At 40.8% G+C, this 20,782-nt stretch overlaps 1 protein-coding gene across 1 annotated transcript in view; it reads left to right on the forward strand.

Annotated features, from left to right (window-relative positions):
* Window positions 1-20,782, forward strand: part of LOC101855115 — a 35,793-nt gene that overhangs the window by 10,243 nt on the left and 4,768 nt on the right. The window contains exons 3-25 of the mRNA XM_013084531.2: window positions 483-690; window positions 1,613-1,874; window positions 3,107-5,014; window positions 5,646-6,010; window positions 7,059-7,151; window positions 7,731-7,812; window positions 8,127-8,244; window positions 8,508-8,614; window positions 8,954-9,119; window positions 9,493-9,575; window positions 10,323-10,488; window positions 10,765-10,830; window positions 11,435-11,587; window positions 12,284-12,450; window positions 13,058-13,139; window positions 13,518-13,610; window positions 14,201-14,255; window positions 15,894-16,101; window positions 17,256-17,364; window positions 17,774-17,971; window positions 18,655-18,737; window positions 19,227-19,369; window positions 20,297-20,472. Of these exons, the coding sequence (XP_012939985.1) occupies window positions 483-690; window positions 1,613-1,874; window positions 3,107-5,014; window positions 5,646-6,010; window positions 7,059-7,151; window positions 7,731-7,812; window positions 8,127-8,244; window positions 8,508-8,614; window positions 8,954-9,119; window positions 9,493-9,575; window positions 10,323-10,488; window positions 10,765-10,830; window positions 11,435-11,587; window positions 12,284-12,450; window positions 13,058-13,139; window positions 13,518-13,610; window positions 14,201-14,255; window positions 15,894-16,101; window positions 17,256-17,364; window positions 17,774-17,971; window positions 18,655-18,737; window positions 19,227-19,369; window positions 20,297-20,472 (5,091 nt within the window). The remainder of the gene's footprint in view (window positions 1-482; window positions 691-1,612; window positions 1,875-3,106; window positions 5,015-5,645; window positions 6,011-7,058; window positions 7,152-7,730; window positions 7,813-8,126; window positions 8,245-8,507; window positions 8,615-8,953; window positions 9,120-9,492; window positions 9,576-10,322; window positions 10,489-10,764; window positions 10,831-11,434; window positions 11,588-12,283; window positions 12,451-13,057; window positions 13,140-13,517; window positions 13,611-14,200; window positions 14,256-15,893; window positions 16,102-17,255; window positions 17,365-17,773; window positions 17,972-18,654; window positions 18,738-19,226; window positions 19,370-20,296; window positions 20,473-20,782) is intronic.

Here is a 20,782-nt window from a genome sequence, read left to right on the forward strand (position 1 = left end):
GGTGCAGTCAAAGGGAAGGTCTGTTTGCCAGTTATATCTCTAAGACTTAGATGGTCTTCGTATCTCATGTGAGTTATAGGTAGGTAGTTCCCTTGTTTGTTCACAAATGATGGGATTTAGTAGAGGCTAGTTGTTTATAACTGTCTTATTCACTAGTGTTATCATTTAATCCAGTTTGTGAGTTTGAGTAGCTTCCTCATGTGTGTGTACTGTGATCTTTATAATAGAACTTGTGAGTTGTGAGTAGCTTGCCTGAATTTTCAAGTGATGTTGTCTAGTTACAGATTTTAGATTGGCAATCTAGTACAACTTTTAGCTCTGTTGTCACAAGTGATGCGATCTAGCTCTAGATAAATAATATCCTTAAGTACTTGCAGCATTACTGTCTCCTTCCTCTTCCACCAACTCATAATTATTTAGTTTTGCTATATATGACTTATATGTGGCCATTAGAAATAATTCTCTGACCTTTGATCCATTAGCTGCCATCACCTGACACTTCTGATGATGAGGACATTAAAAGTTATGCAGACTATCGCATCACAGTCCCACATTTCTGCAACAAGCTGAGGGAATTGACAAGACCACTTCTGTGCCTCAGCCATGGTTTGCCGTCTCCAACTAAACAGCTTAGAGAAACTGGCAATACAAGAAACAAGGAGTCAAAGGCAAAAAAGAGGTTGTTCAAAGGTATGGTGTTTTTTCCAGTCAAAGGAATTCTATAATTCATGGTGCATTAAAAAGATCACCAGCATTATTGTTCAAGATTAAAAATAATTGCTTAAACAACTGCATGAAAAAGTATGCTATGATTATGCTGACCAATAAGTGATGGTCAAAGAAATATAGGATTTTCTTGGTTTATTTCACTATTTTCTTTTTTTTTAAATGCACTTGTCTATCTCATTGAGTTGTTACCTTCTTTACCAAATATCTATTGTCTTTATCTCTCCTCCTTTTTTGTGTTTTGTACTCACTTGTAACACCTTTAACTCACAGGGGACTACTTATCTCGTGATATATTCCCATTGCCTGAGTATGAATCACGAGTTAACTCGTGTTGAGAATAAAAATGCAGAAAGTAGTCCAATCCAATATTCTTTCCATGTTTGATGCCATATCCGGGTACTCGATCCATTCCTTCTTCCAGTGACCCAAAGAAGAGTGACTCTCAACGAACAAGGGTCTTTTTACAGTGAACATAGGTAACAATATAGCCAGGGCTGTATCATGGATGCTGAAAGAAATTTTTTGAAATTCTCAAGAAGGGTGTATTTTTGACAAATTGTGGGGGGAAAAAAATCCAACATAGAAGATTTTTGTTAAGTGCACTGTGTTTAGAAAGGCTGGATCTGTAAGCGTGCCAAATTTCAGCATTGTAACCCAACTACAACACCACTTAATATTCTTTTGAAAACCCTCCAAAAACCCTGGTCCCTAGGGGTTGTGTCCGAAAATAAGGCTGGTCCTGATTGAGTTAATCTTTGGCACTTGTATAACCTAATTGTGTTGCAAATGCCATAAGATGCTTACTAAAACAAAAACTAAAGAAATGAACTTATGAATTACTGGTACAGTATATGTTGGACTATTTGAATTTTTTTTCTCTCAGGCGGTCAAGACCCTCCCTGTGCAATCATCGAGCGGCGTTATGGATATGTTCCCAACCCAAGATGGCCCAAGCCATTTTCTGGCCACAGCTCCAGACATTTTGAACCTAAGGGTGTAAAGGGCAAGGCTGACAAAGTGCCTGGTGTCGTTTTTCGCAAGTCGTCCTCCTACTCTAGCTCCAGAGATCACTCAGGATATCGCAGGCGGGAGCAGTCCTACCAGGAGAATGATTTCCCAGAGCTGGGATCACTGGACTCAGACAAGTAAGATGAATCTATCTGATGACGAGAAGAATCTTAGCTCCTTGAAAAGATGCAAAAATGATAAATCCTTTAGCTCAGACAAATGGGATGGTGATGAGATTATATCATGCTTATGTGCAAATTTACTTGGTGCTTTGCTGTTGGACTTTTTCAAGAGGTTTGAACTTACTGTTTTTCCTCATCAGTTGCCATAAGGCTGTAAGGTTTTCATTGTAATTTAATTTTATTAATTACTTATTTCCTTTTTGAAGCTTAAAGAGGAAATAATGTAGAGTTGTTTTGTATTTTACTGGACCTAGCTTGTTCTTTGTTAGATTAGCTCATCTTTTATCTATTTGTGGTGGCCGAATTTTGCTATTCAAAAGGCTTTTTAATGGCTGCATTGATCGACATGAGGTTTTTGCCAAAAGATTCTTAAAAAAATTTTCAGATCATGACGCCCTTGGTTTTTTTCGTTTTGAGACAGTTTTGCTGCAAAAAGCTAAATTTCTTTATTTTGCCGATCGCTTTTGTAGGCCGACGCTTCTGTCTCTATAATTTTAGAAAACCCGGAAGTGATATTTCGCAAGGCGCATTTTGTTTTGAGAGTATAGATCTAGACCTAATTTTTTTGCATCTCTCAAGATTTATTGCCCATTCCAGTAGAGTGTAAATATAGTAGGCCAGTTACTTTTAATTGATATTTTAGCACTGATCATTCCTTTCATCGAAAGGGGGCCCAGCTAGTCTTTTCTAATTTTGTTGCCTTTCTGTGTTTTGCCAGATCTACTTGCTTTAGTGAAATATGCAAATATTATTCTACAACTACCTGTATTTTCATGTAAGACTACTATTGTGTTTTATTAGACCATTCTCTTTTCTGTCTTGCTGGATCTGCCTGACCCTTTTATCTTTTGTTAGACCTAAATGTGTTTTTTTTTCTGGGCCTACCGGCATGAAAAAGGACCTGTCCTGTTATTGAAATGAGAATACATAATTTTGATGTGCCCTTTTAAGTCTTGTTGATAAATGACATTGTAATGGGTGGCTGTCTGTACTTTCAAAGAAGTGATAGTTTTTTTTAATATGGAGTAAAGCAGCATTGCTAATGAAAGATTTGATCTTGAAGACTTTCTTGTAAAACGTTTTGTCTGATACTTTAAAGATCATTTCTTGTGCGAAATCGTGTTGTATTTTACACTGAAAGCAAAAGGAGAATACATTGACTTATTTTGATTTGACCTTCCTTGCAGGTCCCAGCTGTCTAGCTTTGGTCATTCACTCAGGTCTGGTGACTCTGCAGAAGACAGAGAGCACTCTCGTAGCCACAACAGGAGTTCTCTCCACCGGGCAGACACCAGTAGAGTGTCTAGTGGTCACAGCTCATTACTGACCTCTACTCCTGTAAAAAGAGATGGCCGAGTCTCCTCGGACACTTACACGCCCAGTCCTATCTCAGCACATCACCGTGTCACACCCAGTCCCATAGGAGCGCAGCGTGCAGTCAGTATTGTGTCAATGAGGGAATCTGTGTCACCAGGTAGCCCTGTTGCTGTACTGAGTGATGCAAAGCCAAGTGTTGTAGGGCAGGTAGAGGCAGTTGTGTCCAGTCCTGGTCAGTCATACCGAAGACCCAGGAAGTTGTGTCCTAGCCCACTGGCTCAGGAGACTTCATGCTCTGACACTTCGCGTTCAGGTGCACCTTTGAAGTCATCTTCATGGCTGTCTGCTACGAGTGAAGAACCTGGCGATGTGAAATTTAGCCCATCTCGTGGCTCGTCCACATCCTGGTCCGATATGGTACGGAGTGATTCAGCGGGTGAGATGAGAAAAGGCACAGAGAAGGGGAGTCCTAGTCTGACATCTAGTCACAACAGTACCGGCAGTCAACCTGGAGAGATGTTGCAAAGTGGGTGTGACCCTGTAGCAGGTCAAATTCTGGCCAGTCCCACAGCCTCATCCTCTCTTGAACGGCGACATCGAAAGGGCAACCAACGCAAGTGGACACCGCTATCTGCAGCCTCCACTGAGCCTAAGCAGATGGTGGGTGTCGGCGATAAGTCTCCGTCGCAGCTAGTGAGTCAGTCTGCGTGGAGTAGAGGGACCACTAGCTCCTCATCACTACAAGGCTCTGGCTTACTGGTCAGCGGGAAGTGTCGAGATTCGCCAGCCAGTCCCCTGCAAGAGTGGCCGCACAACGCCCGGAACAGCTCTCCTTCTGTAGCAGGATATGCTGGGGCCTGGGGTCATGGGGCTGCCTCTCGTGTCACCTCCCCTCTGGCTGCCCAGAACCATGATATCAATCCTGGTGACCTGGCCACAAAGTCCCAACCAAGGGTATCCCGGGCCTCTGTTGGAGACTCTTCATCCTCTCATATGGTGTCGCAACCTTCACCTTCTGTTTCGCCCATTCCAGGGGAGGTTTTGGCTGAGCAAAGTCAAAATGAACTGCGGAGAGGCAAGGGGAAGAAAGTTGGGACTTTAAATACGATCCATGGAGACGCCAAAGAGTGCAAGCCAGTGGCTGGTTCTCAGAGGTCTGGGAAGAGAAACAGCAACAACAATAACTACAATAAAATTCAACCTCTGACACTGGAAAACTTCATTCCAAAACCTCAGAAGGGGAAGGGGAAAAATTCATTACCGAAAAATGAAAAGGATATGATCTTGTTGAAGAGTCGTTTCATGGAGGACTTGAAGGCTAACCCAACCTCACCCCCTAAGAAGATTCAACCGTCACCTATTAAAAGACTGAGTTTTTCCGATCAGAAAGCAGATCTTCCAACCCCTTTGGGTTCTGTGTCAGTATGTGGAGATGGTGGAGATTCCCTGGCAGGTAGTGTTGAACAGTTGAAAAGTTTGAAAAAGTTGTTGAGTGATCGTGAAGGCACAGACCGACCACTGGATGAACCTGGTGTGTGTAAAACTAATCCCAGCAAACGGAGCCAGGTGGTTCTCAAAGACAAAACAGTGAAGGAGATTGATCTAAAGCTTGTGTGTTCTCTGGAAAAGTTAATGACAGAAGAGGCCAATGGCAAAGATGTGTTTGAAGATGAAGACGAAGGTGAAGACGACTATACACCGACAGAGACAAGCCTTTCTGAAGCTAAGCAGTTTTGGGAACTGAGGCCAGTGAAAAGCTCAAGTCCGACGTCAAAGAGGTGAGTGTTAAAGAGCTCCTCTCCTGTGATCGTTTTTGGGTCTCAGAGGTTCTGCTTATGATTAATGGGCTCACTGCTCTAAAATCCATTCATGGCTGTTGTGTTTACTGTCTGTATGTGTTTCATTGTTGTCCTGCTTGTGTGTAAAGAATTTGTTTTTGTGACCACTTCGAGTCCTGGCTCTGGGCTAATGTTGAATAAAAGACTTTATTATCCTGTTCTCCTTTAGCCAACACGCTGTGAGACTATAATCACCATTGTTAGTAAAGTGCAGGGAAACAATAGGCAAATCATGTAAATATATGAGGAGAATAGAATGATAGGAAAATATTTTAAGTAGATTCCTGTTTGATCCAAGTGGTCTGAATTAGAGCTGTGACAATTCTGATGGCTATGTAGGACTGACCATCACCAACGTTGAACAGTGAATTGATGTCTCAGACTCCTTTCTTGTTAGATGTCACAACAAGGGAGCTGTCAGTTGTCAGTGTAAATTATGCTGTATGGAGGTTTTATTTTCATATGTACGGTTTTGGTCTTGAGTTTATGCAGTTGTTCATCTTAGTTTTGTATTTTTCAATTTTGATATTGTGCAGTTGATGCTGATCCTGTGCTTGTACAAATTCCCCAGTACGATGCATCATGAGACAGCACACGTGGCAGGAGCTGATAAGCCTGAGCTCGCCACCTCTTGCCCGCCGATAAGTGGAAAGGTGACTATGGGCGTTGACCAGGCCCCTGTAAAGGGTGTTGAAGACCAAGCCAGAGTGGAGAACTGTGTTGACCAGCCTGGCATTGAGACTTATGTTGACCAGGCTAGCGTGAAGGAGGGTGATGACCAGGCCAAGGTAGAGGGGAGTGGGGAAAAGGCGTGTGTTCAGAGCAATAGTCTCCAAGCCAACAAAGAAGTCTCTGGTGACCTAGTCTTGCCCTCTTTGGTCACTTGCAAGCAACAGCTCACGAAATATGCCCGACGCTACTGCTATTTCATTGAAGGTAAGGCAGTTCCCAAGCCTTGTTTTTCTTTTATAAATGTAGATTTTCTCTGTATATGTTTCATGCACAGTTGAACCTGTTCTAACGGCACCTGTCCTAGACAAGGGGGCTCTCGTGGTCCAGAGGTACACTGTTTGTCTCTCATTCAATATGTCCCTGGTTTGAAACCTGACAGCGGCGGAATATTTTTTATGATCTGCTTACGTCTCCATTTTTTTTGAGTACTTGGTCAAAGATTTAGTTCCACCAGAAAATGCACGTTTAACCATTTCTTTATAATATGTTGGAAGAATTTTGTAATATTTTAAGTGTGAATGTTTTTTTATTTATTATTTCTGCAACATGTACTTCACCAAAGGTTAAAAATGTGCTAGAAATTGAGTCAGCAGACTACGGTTAAAGACATTTTTCTCGAAACTTTGTTTTTACACCCTGTATTACAAAATTTGGCATATCTCTTTAAAACTACTAAAGATATTTGAAAATTTAAAAATCAGCGTGTTCAGCATTGAATTTACCCCTAGAATATGCTCCTATTTCAATATCCAAAATTTCTAACAACTGGGGCCTTTCTCCAGGCACACACACACACACACACATATAATATACATCTGCTGATTGTACTCATTTGTTAAGAAAATGTCTTTCGCAGTTGAATCTTACTGCAGCATCTGACCGTCAGTCTGTAGTACATCCCCCAAGACCATTTGTGTACCTGTGTGCAGACTCATTTCTACCCCCAAAACCTCCCATGTGTTCCTGTGTGTGGACTTCTCTCTCATTCTTCCCCAAGACCATGTGTTTCCTATGTGTAGACTCTTCTTTTCTCCCAAACCACCCATGAGTTTCCTATGTGTAGACTCTTCTTTTCCCCCAAACCACCCATGTGTTTCCTATGTGTAGACTCTTCTTTTCCCCCAAACCACCCATGTGTTTCCTATGTGTAGACTCCTCTCTTCCCTCAAATCACCCCCATGTGTTCATGTGTCCCCAAGACCATGTGTGTTCTGTGTGTCATCCTCAGTAATTGCTCCTGTTTTCTCCACAGAGCACCAGGTGCCAAACGTGGCTGTGGAGCTGTACTTCATCATCCAGCTGCTAACGGCTACAGAGCTTGACACAGATGCACTTAACAGAATAGGTACAAATTGTGGTGGGGTTTCGGGGGGGGGGGGGGGGGGGATGAGGAGACAGAGAAGAAAAGGTGTATTTCAGACTCATATTGAAGATTGATTGAAAGGTGATGTAGCAAGTGGGTTTGTGGCAAAAATTGAGTTTCTACTGATGCCATTTCTTCTGGCTTAACATGTCTTTTATCATTTCAAACTTAAAGATTATACCAACTCGACCTATAGATTTAAATTATCTTCTATATATGTCCATCAGACTGAAATCCAAGAAGTAACTCATTTTGTCAATGCATCTCACATATGTCAGGTAGATTTTGACGCATTTCAAACATGGGTTGTGGCTAAAAGGTTGATTGGTTTGTTCTGCATAATGTAACTTGTAAGAATCTTGATAATGATAGCTCAGTGCAAAATTTTATGTTACAGATGTTATTGGGAATGGAACAGTATCAAGTCTGTAGTGTGATCTTTGACGTTTCAAATGACAGCAGTAGAATGAGAGTAATTTTACTCTTTGTATCTTCTCCTTTGAATGCAACTAACCTTATGAGATTAGTTTATTGACTGATTGTTTTGAATTTTATCAACAGAAAGTATATATGGCGAATGTGTGTTCTGTTCGGTCCCAAATGGTGTTTACTTTGCTGTGAGAGTCCTGGAGCGCCTTAAGAGGTAAGGCTTAGTTCATAAGTTGCGAGGCCTTTGTGTCATTGACACATTTTCATTTTAATAGAAAAAGTTTGCTTTTTTTTTTGTTTATCCACATTTTCGTCTGTGGTATAGTAAGTAGTTTCTCTCCTTGCCTGTAGATGATGTGATGATATTTTATTGAGCATCTCGCCACCCAAATTGGCTTTAACAGGTAGGGTAAAAGTAGCTAGCCCCCTAAATTATGTAAATTGTGCTGATTTGGTGGTTTTAAAACATATATATCCTGCATTTACTTGTGAACTCTGTGTGATTTGTGACTAACTCCTTGTTCCCAGGTTGTTCCTGTCATTGGACAAAGCTTATTTGGAGCTCCTGGTTGACAACCCGAGGGTTGCCATATTTTCTCCATCCCTGCAGGCCTGTGTTGAGAGAGCACTGAAGGAGAGAGTGGTGGTCAGTTGTTCATCATTTAATCGTCTCATTTACTATATCAATATGCCTAGTTGCTATCGCAATATTTTTCAGCTTCTACTATGATAATTTATGGTGGGTGAAGCGGTTACTGTTTTAAATCTTTGACTTCATTCATGTTTTTGTGCGACTGCAATCGGTTTTGTCGCTAAGTCCTTGGCTTCTTTCATGTTTTTGTCTGACTGTTGTTAGTTTTGTGCAAGAGTCTTGGCTTCCTTCTCATTTTTATCTGATTGTCCTGCCAGGACTATGTGGTGCCTTCCCAAATGGACCACACAAGTTTTGATCCACTACATGACGGGATCTTGAGCTTCCCTGATACCAACTATGCTCACGTGTTCAAGTGTCAACGGTAAGGAGAATAAGCTGCGTACTCATTTTATACTTTTAGGAGCGGGGGCCCAAAGAGGTTGTCTCATCTACTCTTTGTGAACATGCACAGCGCTTGCTTTGGTTTTACTCTGATTTTGTAGCCATTTCTTGCTTGCATTATTTTATTATTTTATTGTTGTGTGGTCCTTGCATGTTTTTAAAACATAATTGCTTGTCATTTATGTGTGTATCAGAACTGCATGTGCTGTTCTTTTGTTTTGAAAGTCAAAATGATGGGCAGTCTTGACTCCTTTGTAATTGTATTTTCTCTTCAGATGTCAATAAAAAAATTTTTTTTTGGTCTTGATCTATGTTTCAGGGACAATTTTTATGCGTTTTACCGCCACTACCACGACACCAGTAGCGCATATGAGTTCAAGATGGAAAACCAGATCTTGTACGTGTATGACGGGAGTACGGCTGAGCAGAACTCGGTGGTGAACCTCATGCACCTGGCCAGGCTCTTCCTGGACCACATGCTGCTGGTCAGTGTGGGGAAAAGAGAGGCGGGGGAACAGACTCTGCTTACGTGTTTTCCTAAAGTTATTTGTTGTAGGATTTTGATCTTTTTTCTTTGCTATTTCTGTCTGTGACTCTTACTATTTCACGGCCCTAATTGGCCAATATTGTGTCAATTAAAAACTCACAAATTGTATGACTTCTGTTGTGTGGATGTGATGCTGCTTACCATTGTCATTTTGTCCTCTAGTAAGTAAAAAAACCCTTTTTAACAATTCTTTCCATTTTTTAATGCTTTATGTTGACAACATGAGGCCAGACTTTGGTAGTCAAATTTGTAAGCTTTTAGAGTATATGTATTAAATTGTTTGTTAATCAATTTTTTTTCTTTTCCCCCAGTGCTGTGTGAAGCAAGCAGGGGAAAAGGTAGACATTTTCAAGATGATCAGAAGTAGAGGTCAAGATGAGGAGCAGTTTAACAGGTAAAGTTGACTATGCTCTATTGATCGTGCGACAAACATAAGAGAAAACGTGTGGGTGGTTGGGGGGTTCTCTGGTGTGGTTTGCTTCTTCTTTCCTATCAAACATCTATCGTCCTTATCTCCCCTTCTTCCTTTTTGTGTTTGTTACTCTCTTGTAGCTCCTCTAATCTTCTGGCGCTCATATGACCTTATGCAGTTGCGAGCGTCGTAAAATGTCTACTAAAACAAGAGAAAAAGTTGTGTGCGCATGGAAAGTCTCATTTTTGGAAGTTTACATTTGTCATAGAGGGTTTGGGGGGGGTCTTTCTTGTTTTTGGTCTTTTTGTTTAGATTGAGTGCCTTGATGGTTTAGTGTTATAGTGGGTTCACATTTGGTTATTCTATGTGTTGTTGATTATTGTAAATTGAAATAATTTTCTGTTCAGCCGTGTATATTTTGCTGTTTGTGGATGTGCCTCTCCTTCCTTCAAGATTCAATATTTACAAATGTTTTTCTTTTCCCAGCCATTCCCATTTGCTTATCTTACTGGTTTGTGTGTTTTACTTTCTTTTCTTAAGTCAAATAGTGTCTATCAAGGCTTGGCCTTGTCATTTGGACAGCTGACTGGCAGTGATTTTTGTATATACATTGTTTATTGTTTTCTATCTTATGAAGTATTTGTTCCTGAAGTTATGAATGTATATGTGTTTTAATTTTTGTCATAGAGCACAATGAATGATAGTCAATTGGATCAATTGTTTTGGCAGTTTGTACGCAGCCTTCATGGAACTGTTCAGTGTGACCTCAGGCTCGGCTTGCCCATCCCCGGGCTTCTCGGATCAGCAAATGTTTTTTCCAGACTTTGTAGAGACCCTGAGTTGTCCTGCCTTCAATGAGCACTTGCGCTGCCTTGTAGTGGCCAGGATACTGCAGGTACGTGGAGTGAACTGTGGACACTTGCACTATCAGGAACTGGAATTTAGATTGTAAAGAAAATAGGAAGTACATGTATTCGTATACATTTTTGGATTAATTTCATGCTTTTAACGTGTTTTAAGAATTTTATTATTTGTGCATTCTTATGTGACGAAGTCCTAAGCGCAAATCGTAGCCTTCATTTTCACTCTGTCTATTATGTTGGACATTCCTCTTAAAGAATTGCTTCTTTCATTTCTTCCTTATTACCAATTTGTTTTATTTTGTCCCCAGCTCAACTCCCAGACGTTTGATTCGGTACTGAATCTTCACTCATCTGTGACTGTTGGAGAGAGTGATGTGAGTTGTCAGTTCTGGGGCCTGTTGGGTTACAGTGTCACTGAGATGATAGAATAATGATAAAAAAGATCACTTTGTAGTGCTCATCCCCTAGTGGCTGTAGGCAGTTCACAATTTAAGTGCCTAGGGTCACTTCATAATAAAATAAAATTTTGACAGCTTACACGATGACACGTTTCATGCTCACCAATGTACAACAATCGTTTCAAATACAGATGCACTTATAATATATCAACAAGAATGTTCTGACAAAAGAACGCACACCCAAAAGGAAAATCACTGTGGCTACTGATCCACAGTTTGTATATTTTTAAAATGTGACAGGTTCTTAAGATAGTCAAATGATTTGCACGATACGTGTTGTTCAAAGTTTTCTGGTGGTTTATTATTGTGCCTGTCTTTTCTAAAGCACTTTTATCATTGACAGTAAAAAGATTTCTGGTGATTTGCCTAGACAACATTTGTCGCTTTTATCAATAGTTTTGTCTTGGTTAATGCATGTAATATGTATGTATTGTATGTCCTGTGTGTTGAGAAGACATTTATTTAATGTGTCTGCTGTATTGGTGTTTCATGTAAGGTGTATATCTATGTGCATCCCCAGACTCCAGTGCGCACTGAGAAATTCACAGAAACTGTGCTGTCACTGTGTGTACTGGGGAGGTTGTTGGGTTATCTCACCTTCTCCATGCATCGCAACCAGCCACAGGACCTGCCCCCAGAGCAATCAGCAATGATGATCAACATCAGAGAGATGGTGAGACTTGTGATTGTTGTGTCAGGGTCTTGATTTCTTTCTCTCTCTCAAACACACGCACACAGACAGTTTCACAATACAGAATGGGAAAGTGGGGGAGTCGTCATCTCCTACTGTCAGCAACTGTAAGGAAATTGCTTAAAAAGAGGAGTCTTGCTGCTCAGTTATGTGTCCTCCCCTTTCCATTTTATTTGAAATGTGGAGTGGTCAATTATAATGGTAGTTTGGCTACCGCATGGAGGACCTATTTCTTTTTCTTTTTCTCTTTTGTTTCTGTCCATCTGTCTTGCTTGTTCCTTGCACTGACTAATCATCGTTGTATTGATGTACTTCTTTCTTCTTAAATTCAAACAAAAATCTCTCCTCCAAGGTCAGTCGTTGGCTGATGTCAAATGGTCTGTATTGGCTTTCATTTGAACAAATAGTTGAAATTGTACAAAAGTCTTTTCACTTTTCATTGTGTGTGTGTGTTGGAGGGGGGGGGGGGGTGCTACTGGTAGGATCTATTTCTTTTCTTTTCTACTGTTGTCTGTCGCTTTGCTATTTACCTGCTTTTATTGATCTGCTCTTCTTCAATCCAACAATCTTGTTTGCATTATGTATGGAAGACATGGAAACTAGAAAATAATATCTGTAGCAATTGCTGTTTACAAGGCCGGCAGTCTTTCCTTAAACTGTTTGACCCTCCTCCCCCAGACCCCGCTTCCCGTTCCTCTGCCATTGCTGCTGAAGCAGGCATTTGACCAGGGTCACCTGAGCCTGACTGTACCCTGGTTGGTGGAATATCTGGCTATGATGGACAAACTGGCACCTCAGCTCTCCATTTACGCGGCTCTCCTGAAGAGGTTGCACTTCATTCAAAGGTTAGTGGTGTGAAAGTCAATGAAGGGACCACATGTCAAATCGAGTTAATATTGAATATCTTTGTCTGTCTTTTAGGATGGTGTATCACGTATCCCACTCAGCATGATCAAGAGAGCGGATGAAGCCCTCTCCATAAATGCTTTATAATTGTGTCAGTAGTGGTTAAACACTTACAATTATAATTTTTGCAGTGATCTGAAGAGTTTAGTGTTAAATGCTCCCTAAGTTGTCCGTCTAGTATACTGTGAGGAAGAGGAGTATAATAAGATTCATCTCTCTTGTTTATCTAGTTTGTTTGTCTACCTTGTCATGAGTCTGATGAAAAACACTGTGAATGTGTGTGCGTGCATGCGTGTGTGAACTCATTTGTGTGTTGTCTGAACTGTTTACTCAAAGTGTTCTTACATAATTGAATGAGAACATATGTCTCAGGTGTCTATGACTGGTAACATGGATGCCTATATTTGACAAATGTGAGTGAAACGACATTGACTCACATGTCGCTATGTCCAGGTTAGTTGTATTTTTTGTAATGGTAGATTAAAATGTCTATATTGTAAACGTTTGTGATTCATGTTCCCTTTGTGTGTTTGCTCATGGGTACAGGTATGCGTGGGAGAATCTGTATAAACAAGGCCACAGCAACTCTGGCCTCCTTGTGGTCTCCTGCATCAGCTGGCTCTTTGAGGTAAGTGCCTTGTTGGTCATTATGTCACTGCACTTTGTCTCTGCTCTCTCACTTGTCCAGAAATGATTGGCAAATTACATGTTTTTCCATGAAATGTGTTTTTCATTATACAGATAAATCATTTCCCTTTTGTTATTTCTGTTATGCTGTAACTTTCTACTCCGCTCACAGTCATCAAGGCTGTGACCCTTGGATTTAGTCAAGCTGTTCAGAATCATTCTTAAAGAGTGTGTACTTGATTACTTGTCTCTTGACTGTCAAGTAAAAGCAAATATTGTAAATCTGCCTAAATACCTAATACCTAAATGTTGACTGCTTTATGTTCATATAGCTAATGTCTGACCTTTTATGTGTGTGTGTTGTATCTGTCGCCCTCAGAGTCCAGCTGTACCATCCGGTTATTTCTTCTCCCTGGGTGACGTGACGAGTGACGCTCATGGTGTCAGAACTAATTGCAAGCCGTTCCACATTGTAAGATTGTTGGTAGATGCATTTATTAAAAATATTTTTTCAAAGGTCATAGTGCGATTATTTGTCAGTAGTTTTTATTGCACATAGTAGGTCATACAGATGACAAGAAAAGACCAAGATAGTAAATGTTTTTTGAGAGCAGTCAAACAGAGAAAGAAAATGTAGAACATTCCTTTAAGATTATTGGTGGGTTATGACACCATTTGATTTGTGGATAATGATTAGCTTTGAGCTCACTTTTCCCCTGGTTTCGAACATAATTAATGATTTTTGTTGTCTTTGAAGGTGCACTGTTATTTATGGATAGCTGCCTTAGAAACAGATGTCAAAACACGAAGACATAAGCATTGGTTTAGTGCAGTAGATCTTTTTTGTGCATTATAAATTTCAATACTGCTTTATTTCAGTTGATCTGTGTTGTGCTATGGAAACTTTAACACTGTTTTAGTTCAGTAGAACTATGTTGTGTATCTATTACTTGGCAATCCGTCAGCCATTTTGCTTTGTCTAGATGTTGACCCTCTGAATGCAAGCTAAGTAGTGATTATGCAAGCTGAGTAGTGATTGGTTTATGGTTTTTGTCTTACCAGGATTGCCAGAAATTAGTGTCTCAGCGACTGCTTTCCTCCTGCTGCCCCTACCTTGGTGAGTGGTTCCTTCCCTCTTGCTTTATTTTCTATATACCTTCATATGACCTGTCATGTCAGTCACATTTGCGAGAGAGCAAGACCATCTCTATCAGTGTCAGCCTTTTATCTGGCCCTGTGAGTGGTTGGCGGGTGCGCTTGTGTTGTTTACTCCTTCTTTGCCATCAAACCTCCATTGTCCTTATTTCTCCTCCTTCTTTTCTTTGTTTGTTACTCTCTTGTACCACTTCTAATATTCTGCACTTCTGTGAAATATTTATGTTGCAAATGCTGTAAAACTCTTCCTGAAATTAAGAAAAAAAATTCTTCTGGCACTTAAATTTATCCTCAGTGGGTTGTTGTTGGTTGAAGGGTGCCTCTGTTAGGTCTAACTTTTTAACTCTCACTGTTATTTCTCTTTATAGCTCTTTCTTTTTCCTTGCACTTAATGATCATGAGCGTCTTCATCCTAAAAGGAGCTTTGTCCTCCATGGGTGTTTTCAGAGGATGTCTGTGGAGTGTCCTCCATGGGTGTTTTCAGAGGATGTCTGTGGAGCCATGTGCTTCATTTCCAACATTACTGTATATGTGACAACACTGTGATTGTTTCTTTGTTCCTGTGTATCACAGATCTGGAGGGTGGTTGTACGGTGCCTGCCTGTGGGTGGTTGATGGGTACTCTGTTGTGGTCTGCTTTTTAAGTGTCTTACTTTTTCTCTACACTTAATGATCATTATTTTTATGCTGTGCTTGTCTTTACTCTCACAAGCAAACAAACAAAAGGTGTATACATATAACTACCTATGTGGTGGTTTGTGTGTTCACATGTTTCAAAGAGCAAGGTGTATATGACGACCAGTGTGATTGTTTAGTTTTTTCACGTGTCTCATAGAACGAGGCATGTCTGATTACCAGTGTGGGTGGTTGGCGGGTGCTCTGGTGTGGTTTGCTTCTTCTTTCCTATGAAACATCTATGGCCCTTATCTCCCCTTCTTCTTTTTTATGTTTGTTACTCTCTTTTAACACCTGTAATCTTCTGGCGCTCTTATGATTTTATGCAGTTGCGACCGCCGTAAAAGCTCTCCTAAAACTAAACTGATTACCAGTGGGATGATTTATCTGTTCACTTGTGTCACAGAAATGGGTGTGTTTGCCTACCAAAGTTATTGTCTATTTATTCACATGTCACAGAATGAGGTGAGTGTGCTCCCCTAGGGCAGTGTTACTGACTGAAGTGTCTTTAGGCCATTTTCAAAGGGGGGATATTGACATGTTCTTATGCACAGTAGAATTGTAAATGGGCCGATTTATCAATGTCATGCTCATACTGTGCTGGAACAACATAGGGGGAACTGCTGCTTTTTCTTTCCTCATCCTTACTTTCGTCATTTTCCTCTACTTTTGTATGTTTGTCACTCACTTATGAACTGCTATTTCCGGGGTGCCTTGAAAGTCGAAACAGACTTTGTGCTGTTGAGGCTAGAGAGGTGAGCAGAGTAAACCTGTTTGGACTTCTTTGTTGACATCCACCCCTTGGCGCTCATTTGACCTTATGCAGTTGCGAGTGCCGTAAAACCTCTACTAAAACAAACAACAAAGGTGAATTTTATTGCCAGTAAGGATGATTTTACCATGTTTGTCTCTTTCTTCCTCACAGAACAAGGTCAGGTTCTCCTCACGTTCTTTGCCCTGAAGCAGAGGCCGACAGGTAAGGGCACGGTGGGCATGTTTCATCTGCCCGACATTGGGCAAAAGTCTGACCTGGAGCCAGCCCCTGCAGGTGGCCGTGCCAGTGACAGGGCAGAGATTGAAGCGTGGCTGGGCTCCTCACTGACTGGTTCTACCAACAAGAGCTCTGGGACTGGGTAAGGATGAAGTTCAGTCGACGTATCTGGTGGCTGTAGCTGGCATGGGTGGCAGTTGTTGTGTACATCTGTATGTTCAGTGTGAAAGCATCTTTATTGTTATGCACAAGGTTCCATCGAATGTTCTGGTGTGGTTGGCTCCTTCTTTCCTGTCAAATATCTATCCTCCTTTTCTCTCCAGGTTACTCTCTTGTAACGCATCTAGTCTTTGGCACTATTATGACGTACTTGTGTTGCAAGTGCCATAAAACTGTTGATTTTTGTTATAAGTCACTCAAGCAGGTTGTTACCTGGTGCTCTTTGAGGCCTACTCCATCTGTTCGGTTGTTACTATTGTCTTAATCTGTTCCTGGCAATATGTGTCTGTTACCATGGTGATTTGAACACAACAACTCAACTGCAACTCCAGATTCCTTGTGGAAGTCTCTTCTGGTTATTGTGAGGGGAATGGTTGGGGGGGGGGGGGTATAGATTGCTTTCAAATTGTGGTATTTTTTCCTAATATTGTGTCCCCATTCCTTCAGCTGTTCCCTCTTCATTGTAACAAAGCTTTGCTAGGTCTTTGTGACACTAATGCCATTTGACATTCAAATTTGTGTAGTCTGAACAACATATTACTTTTTTGTCTAGGATGGCAGTTGGATCAAGTATTCAATTTCAATTTTTCTATGTACACACTTCCTGTCTTCCTCTCAGTGAACTAGCTTAATTAAGTATCCCTATATCATTCCAGGTTCTCTGTACTTTTCACATTTTAGAGATTTTTCACGACCTCTTTGGTTGCTGCCTTACCAGCTTGACATGATAAGTTGGCAACCTTTGTTAGTAATACTTTTTGACAAGTTCCTATTGTTGCAAAATTGCAAATTTTTGTAGTCATGTGTCTGCGTCTGTGAACGAGCTGTGGTGATCAACCTGATAGTGGCCGCAAGTCCCAGCTGTTAACAGAATATAATTTGTCTCTGACACTAAGTGTGATCACTCTGTGTGTCTTATAGGCTATTGGCGGGTGCCATTTGTAGGTCTTTTTTTTTTTCCCCTTCCCTCTGTTGTTTCTGTCTGTCTTCCCTGCTTTTCTCCAGCACTAAATAACCGTTATCGTGTCAAGGTACCTTTTTGTACTCAAGCAATACAAAACTTTCTGTGTCTGACAGCTTGTCCAGAGAGGTGGAGCAGCGCGGGAGAAGTCTGGTGATTGATGATGAAGTGGTCCCGGCCTATGTGCTCACACGTCTGCTGGCTAGGAAGGAAGATGATGACAGTGTGAGTGTACCATAAAAAGATCACAAATTTTTAAATTTTTTTCCTTAAAATGGAAATCATAGACAAAACATTTAGCAGATTATCTGTGCTGAAATTATAGTAAGTTTGACCTGTGCTGGCTCCCTGGTGTCTTTACAACGGCAAGTTTTGTGTGAAGAATGTCTCATTTTTATATCTTGTTAAAAATATTAATAGGTATACTGTTATTCTATTATCACAAGAATTGGTTTGAGATGGTGATGACATGCCTCAAAGATGTGACATAGTTCAGTCTTTTTTGTTATTTTATTTGTCTAGGAATATTGTCGTGAAAACTTGATTTTGATAAAAATCATTATTTATCCACGCCTGGGTTATACTTTCATTGTCAGAGACGAGATAAGAAATTTCTATTTATGTTTTTCTACAGGAGGACCTGGAGAAGAACTTCATGGCAGGTGACAAGTTTCTGCTAAGCAGTATTGACTCAGCCTCGGAGCTTGTGGCCTCCAAAGTACAGGACTTCGCCTGCCGGAGCATCCTGCCTTACCTTGTGTTTGAGGCCAAGGTCCTGGTCAGGCGACAGTTCCAGGAGATGGACCAGGGCGATGATGTTGAAAGACTGAAGGTAACATACAGGAGGCATATTGATGATATTGGGCTCTGATGGGCTATCTCCCAGACAATCTATGTTATGGAGAGGTTTTAACCGATTTAATTTGTCAAGCACGGAATCTCTAACTCTAATTTGGTATAAATGAACAGAAAAACATTTGAAAAAAACTTGGTGCAGCTGTGTACAGGTGGGTATTTGATTCTGCTTTACAGCATACTGTTGTAAAAAATCTTGTTTTAGAAAATTTATGCCCTATCGTTTTGGTCTCTGTTTTATCTCCCCAAGTCTCCTGTATATCAGAAGGTTGAATCAGATGTATAGTGTCATGTTGTGGTGTCTAGTTTTTGTGGTTCTGTGAGCAAGTGTTGTTGTCTGGAGTTCTGTTGTTGACCCCCTGGTATCTGACACTCGTGGAAAAATTATTAATTGGAGCTTAGAGGGCACTTGTTGGTCTTTCATATTTTCTTTGTTTGTATCTGTCATAATTTTTCCCTACAGTAAATGATCGCAATCATGTTGATGCGCTTTTCTTTACACTGGGGAGGGGGGGGGGGCGCAAATAATGTTGTTTTGTACACAAAATTAGAGAGCTGTATTGTTCTTCAGGGAAAAAGAATGATTGACCCATTTCCACTAGAATCTAGAATTGACATGTTGAATATTGTGACAAAGTTTTTTACTTTGGTTGTTTCCAGAACAATATCAAGACCACTGTGAACATCAAAGCAGGCAAATTTTGCAGGAGAGCTGAGAGAACTTTCCAGAACATCGCAGAAAGGTGAACACTTTGTGCTATTGATTGTGTCCCATTTTGTCATTTAGGTTCATGTTTCTGTTTTCTTATTTCTCTTTTCCATCTGAGGGATATAAGTGGGATGCACACGCAGGCACACACGGCTCACTGAGAGAGAAAGAGAGTTTTGTTACAATATCCCTTCTGTTCTCTGTCCTCCGCTTGTCCTTTGTCATCAATGTGGAGGAGTCTGAGGAAAGTAAAAAGAAATGATCCTTAGTTAGGTAGTTTGACACTTGTTCTCAAGGCATGCATTGTGCTTGTCATGTTGTGTTTTGGTTTAAGGATGCTGTTAAAGTTTAGCAAGGCTGGATGGCTCTTCTGGTAGATCCTATTTCTTTTCTGTCCCTCTGTAGTCTCTCTCAATCTTATTTTTGTCCATGGCAGAAATAACCTCTATCTTGACTATGTTCTTTTTACTAAACCTCGTTGGACTAAGGTGTGTTGTGTCTACTTCGTCTGTTGTCCCCATAGGGTGCTGGACCAGGACCTCCAGAGTCTGATAAAGTTTCTCATGTCGCATGTGGAGGAGGGCATCAGGGACAATGCAGTATGCATAGCCAGAAGGAAGACGATGAAATCGCTACATGAGTGGGCACGGGTACAGATTAATGCAGGTACATGTGTTGTTTTGAATATTAGATGTGAATTTGAACCTGTTTGTCGTAGGCCCAGTCTCTCAGCTTTGGTGGGTGGTTGGTAGGTGCTTTGGTGTGGTATGCTCCTTCTTTCCTATCAAGCGTCTATCTTCCTTATCTGTCCTCCTTTTTTTTAGTGTTTGTTACTCTTTTGTAACTCATCTAATCTTCAGCACTTTTATTATGATCTTATTTATGTTGCAAGTGCTGTAAACTCTTACTAAAAACTAAGCTCAGCTGTGGTTCGATGAATTATTATGTATTTGTTTTGTTCACACAAATGGATAAGATTACTGAAACAGAATGCCCTTGATAGTTCCTTCTCGTGGATAAGACTTAGATTATGTCGGGCAAAATGTCTTGGATATAATCTCGCACACACGGATTTAATATAAGGGTGTGATTATAGTTAGACAAAATGTTTTAGTTTACAGACAAAGAAAGACAAATGAAAGTTTTGTCAGTGGCATGGGTAAAACATGTCCTAGACTGTATACTTTCGGGGAAGCTTAATGTAGTTTTGCTTCTTATTCTCTTACGACTTTTTGTGGTCATTTGGGAGAGCTGGTGCAAAGAATTGGTATAGAAATATTTCACTGTGGGTGGTTGGCGGGTGCTCTGGTGTGGTTTGCTCCTTCTTTCCTATCAAACATCTATCGTCCTTATCTCCACTCCTTCTTTTTTATGTTTGTTACTCTCTTGTAACACCTCTAGTCTTCTGGCGCTCATATAACCTTATGCAGTTGTGAGCGCCGTAAAATCTCTACTAAAACTAAACTAAACTAAAATATTTCACTGATAGAGTCTAATGCCATCGACAGCATTATTATTGTACTATTGATGGTTGTGGTAGAAATGCTTGAGTATAGTTCCTATCCAACTGGTGTCTGTGTGTTCTGTTGACAGCTCTGTTCCGCCGTGTCATCGTCCGTGAAGCTGAGAAGTGTGCTGGAGGCAACCCAAGACACTTAAGCCTTTATCCCAACGACTTTTCAAAGAAACCTGCGGAACCCACGCACCCTGCCCTGGACACTGGCTGTGTGGAACTGAAGCAACTCTCTGATCTCATTGATAGGGCAATGGTGAGAAGCCGGTGCTAAAGTGCCTGTGTGTCTGCATGTTTCTATATCTGTGTGAAAGCACATATATGCCTGTCTTCATGTGATTGTGTCTATGTAGTATGTCCGGGGTTGTGTGTGTGTGTGTGTGTGTGCTTGTGTCAGTTATGTCCGTGTATCTGATGTATGTGTGTTATGTACATGTATGTCTTTGTGTGTGTATGTGTTTCAGTATACTTGTGTGTTTGCATGATATTTGAGATTTATTTGAGATAGTGTTTTTAGCATTGAGTAGCAGGAGAGTTAAAGTGGGTGGTTGGCGGGTGCTCTGGTG

This window comes from Aplysia californica, unplaced genomic scaffold, assembly GCF_000002075.1.
Source record: "Aplysia californica isolate F4 #8 unplaced genomic scaffold, AplCal3.0 scaffold00300, whole genome shotgun sequence".
Classification (NCBI taxonomy): Eukaryota; Metazoa; Mollusca; class Gastropoda; order Aplysiida; family Aplysiidae; genus Aplysia; species Aplysia californica.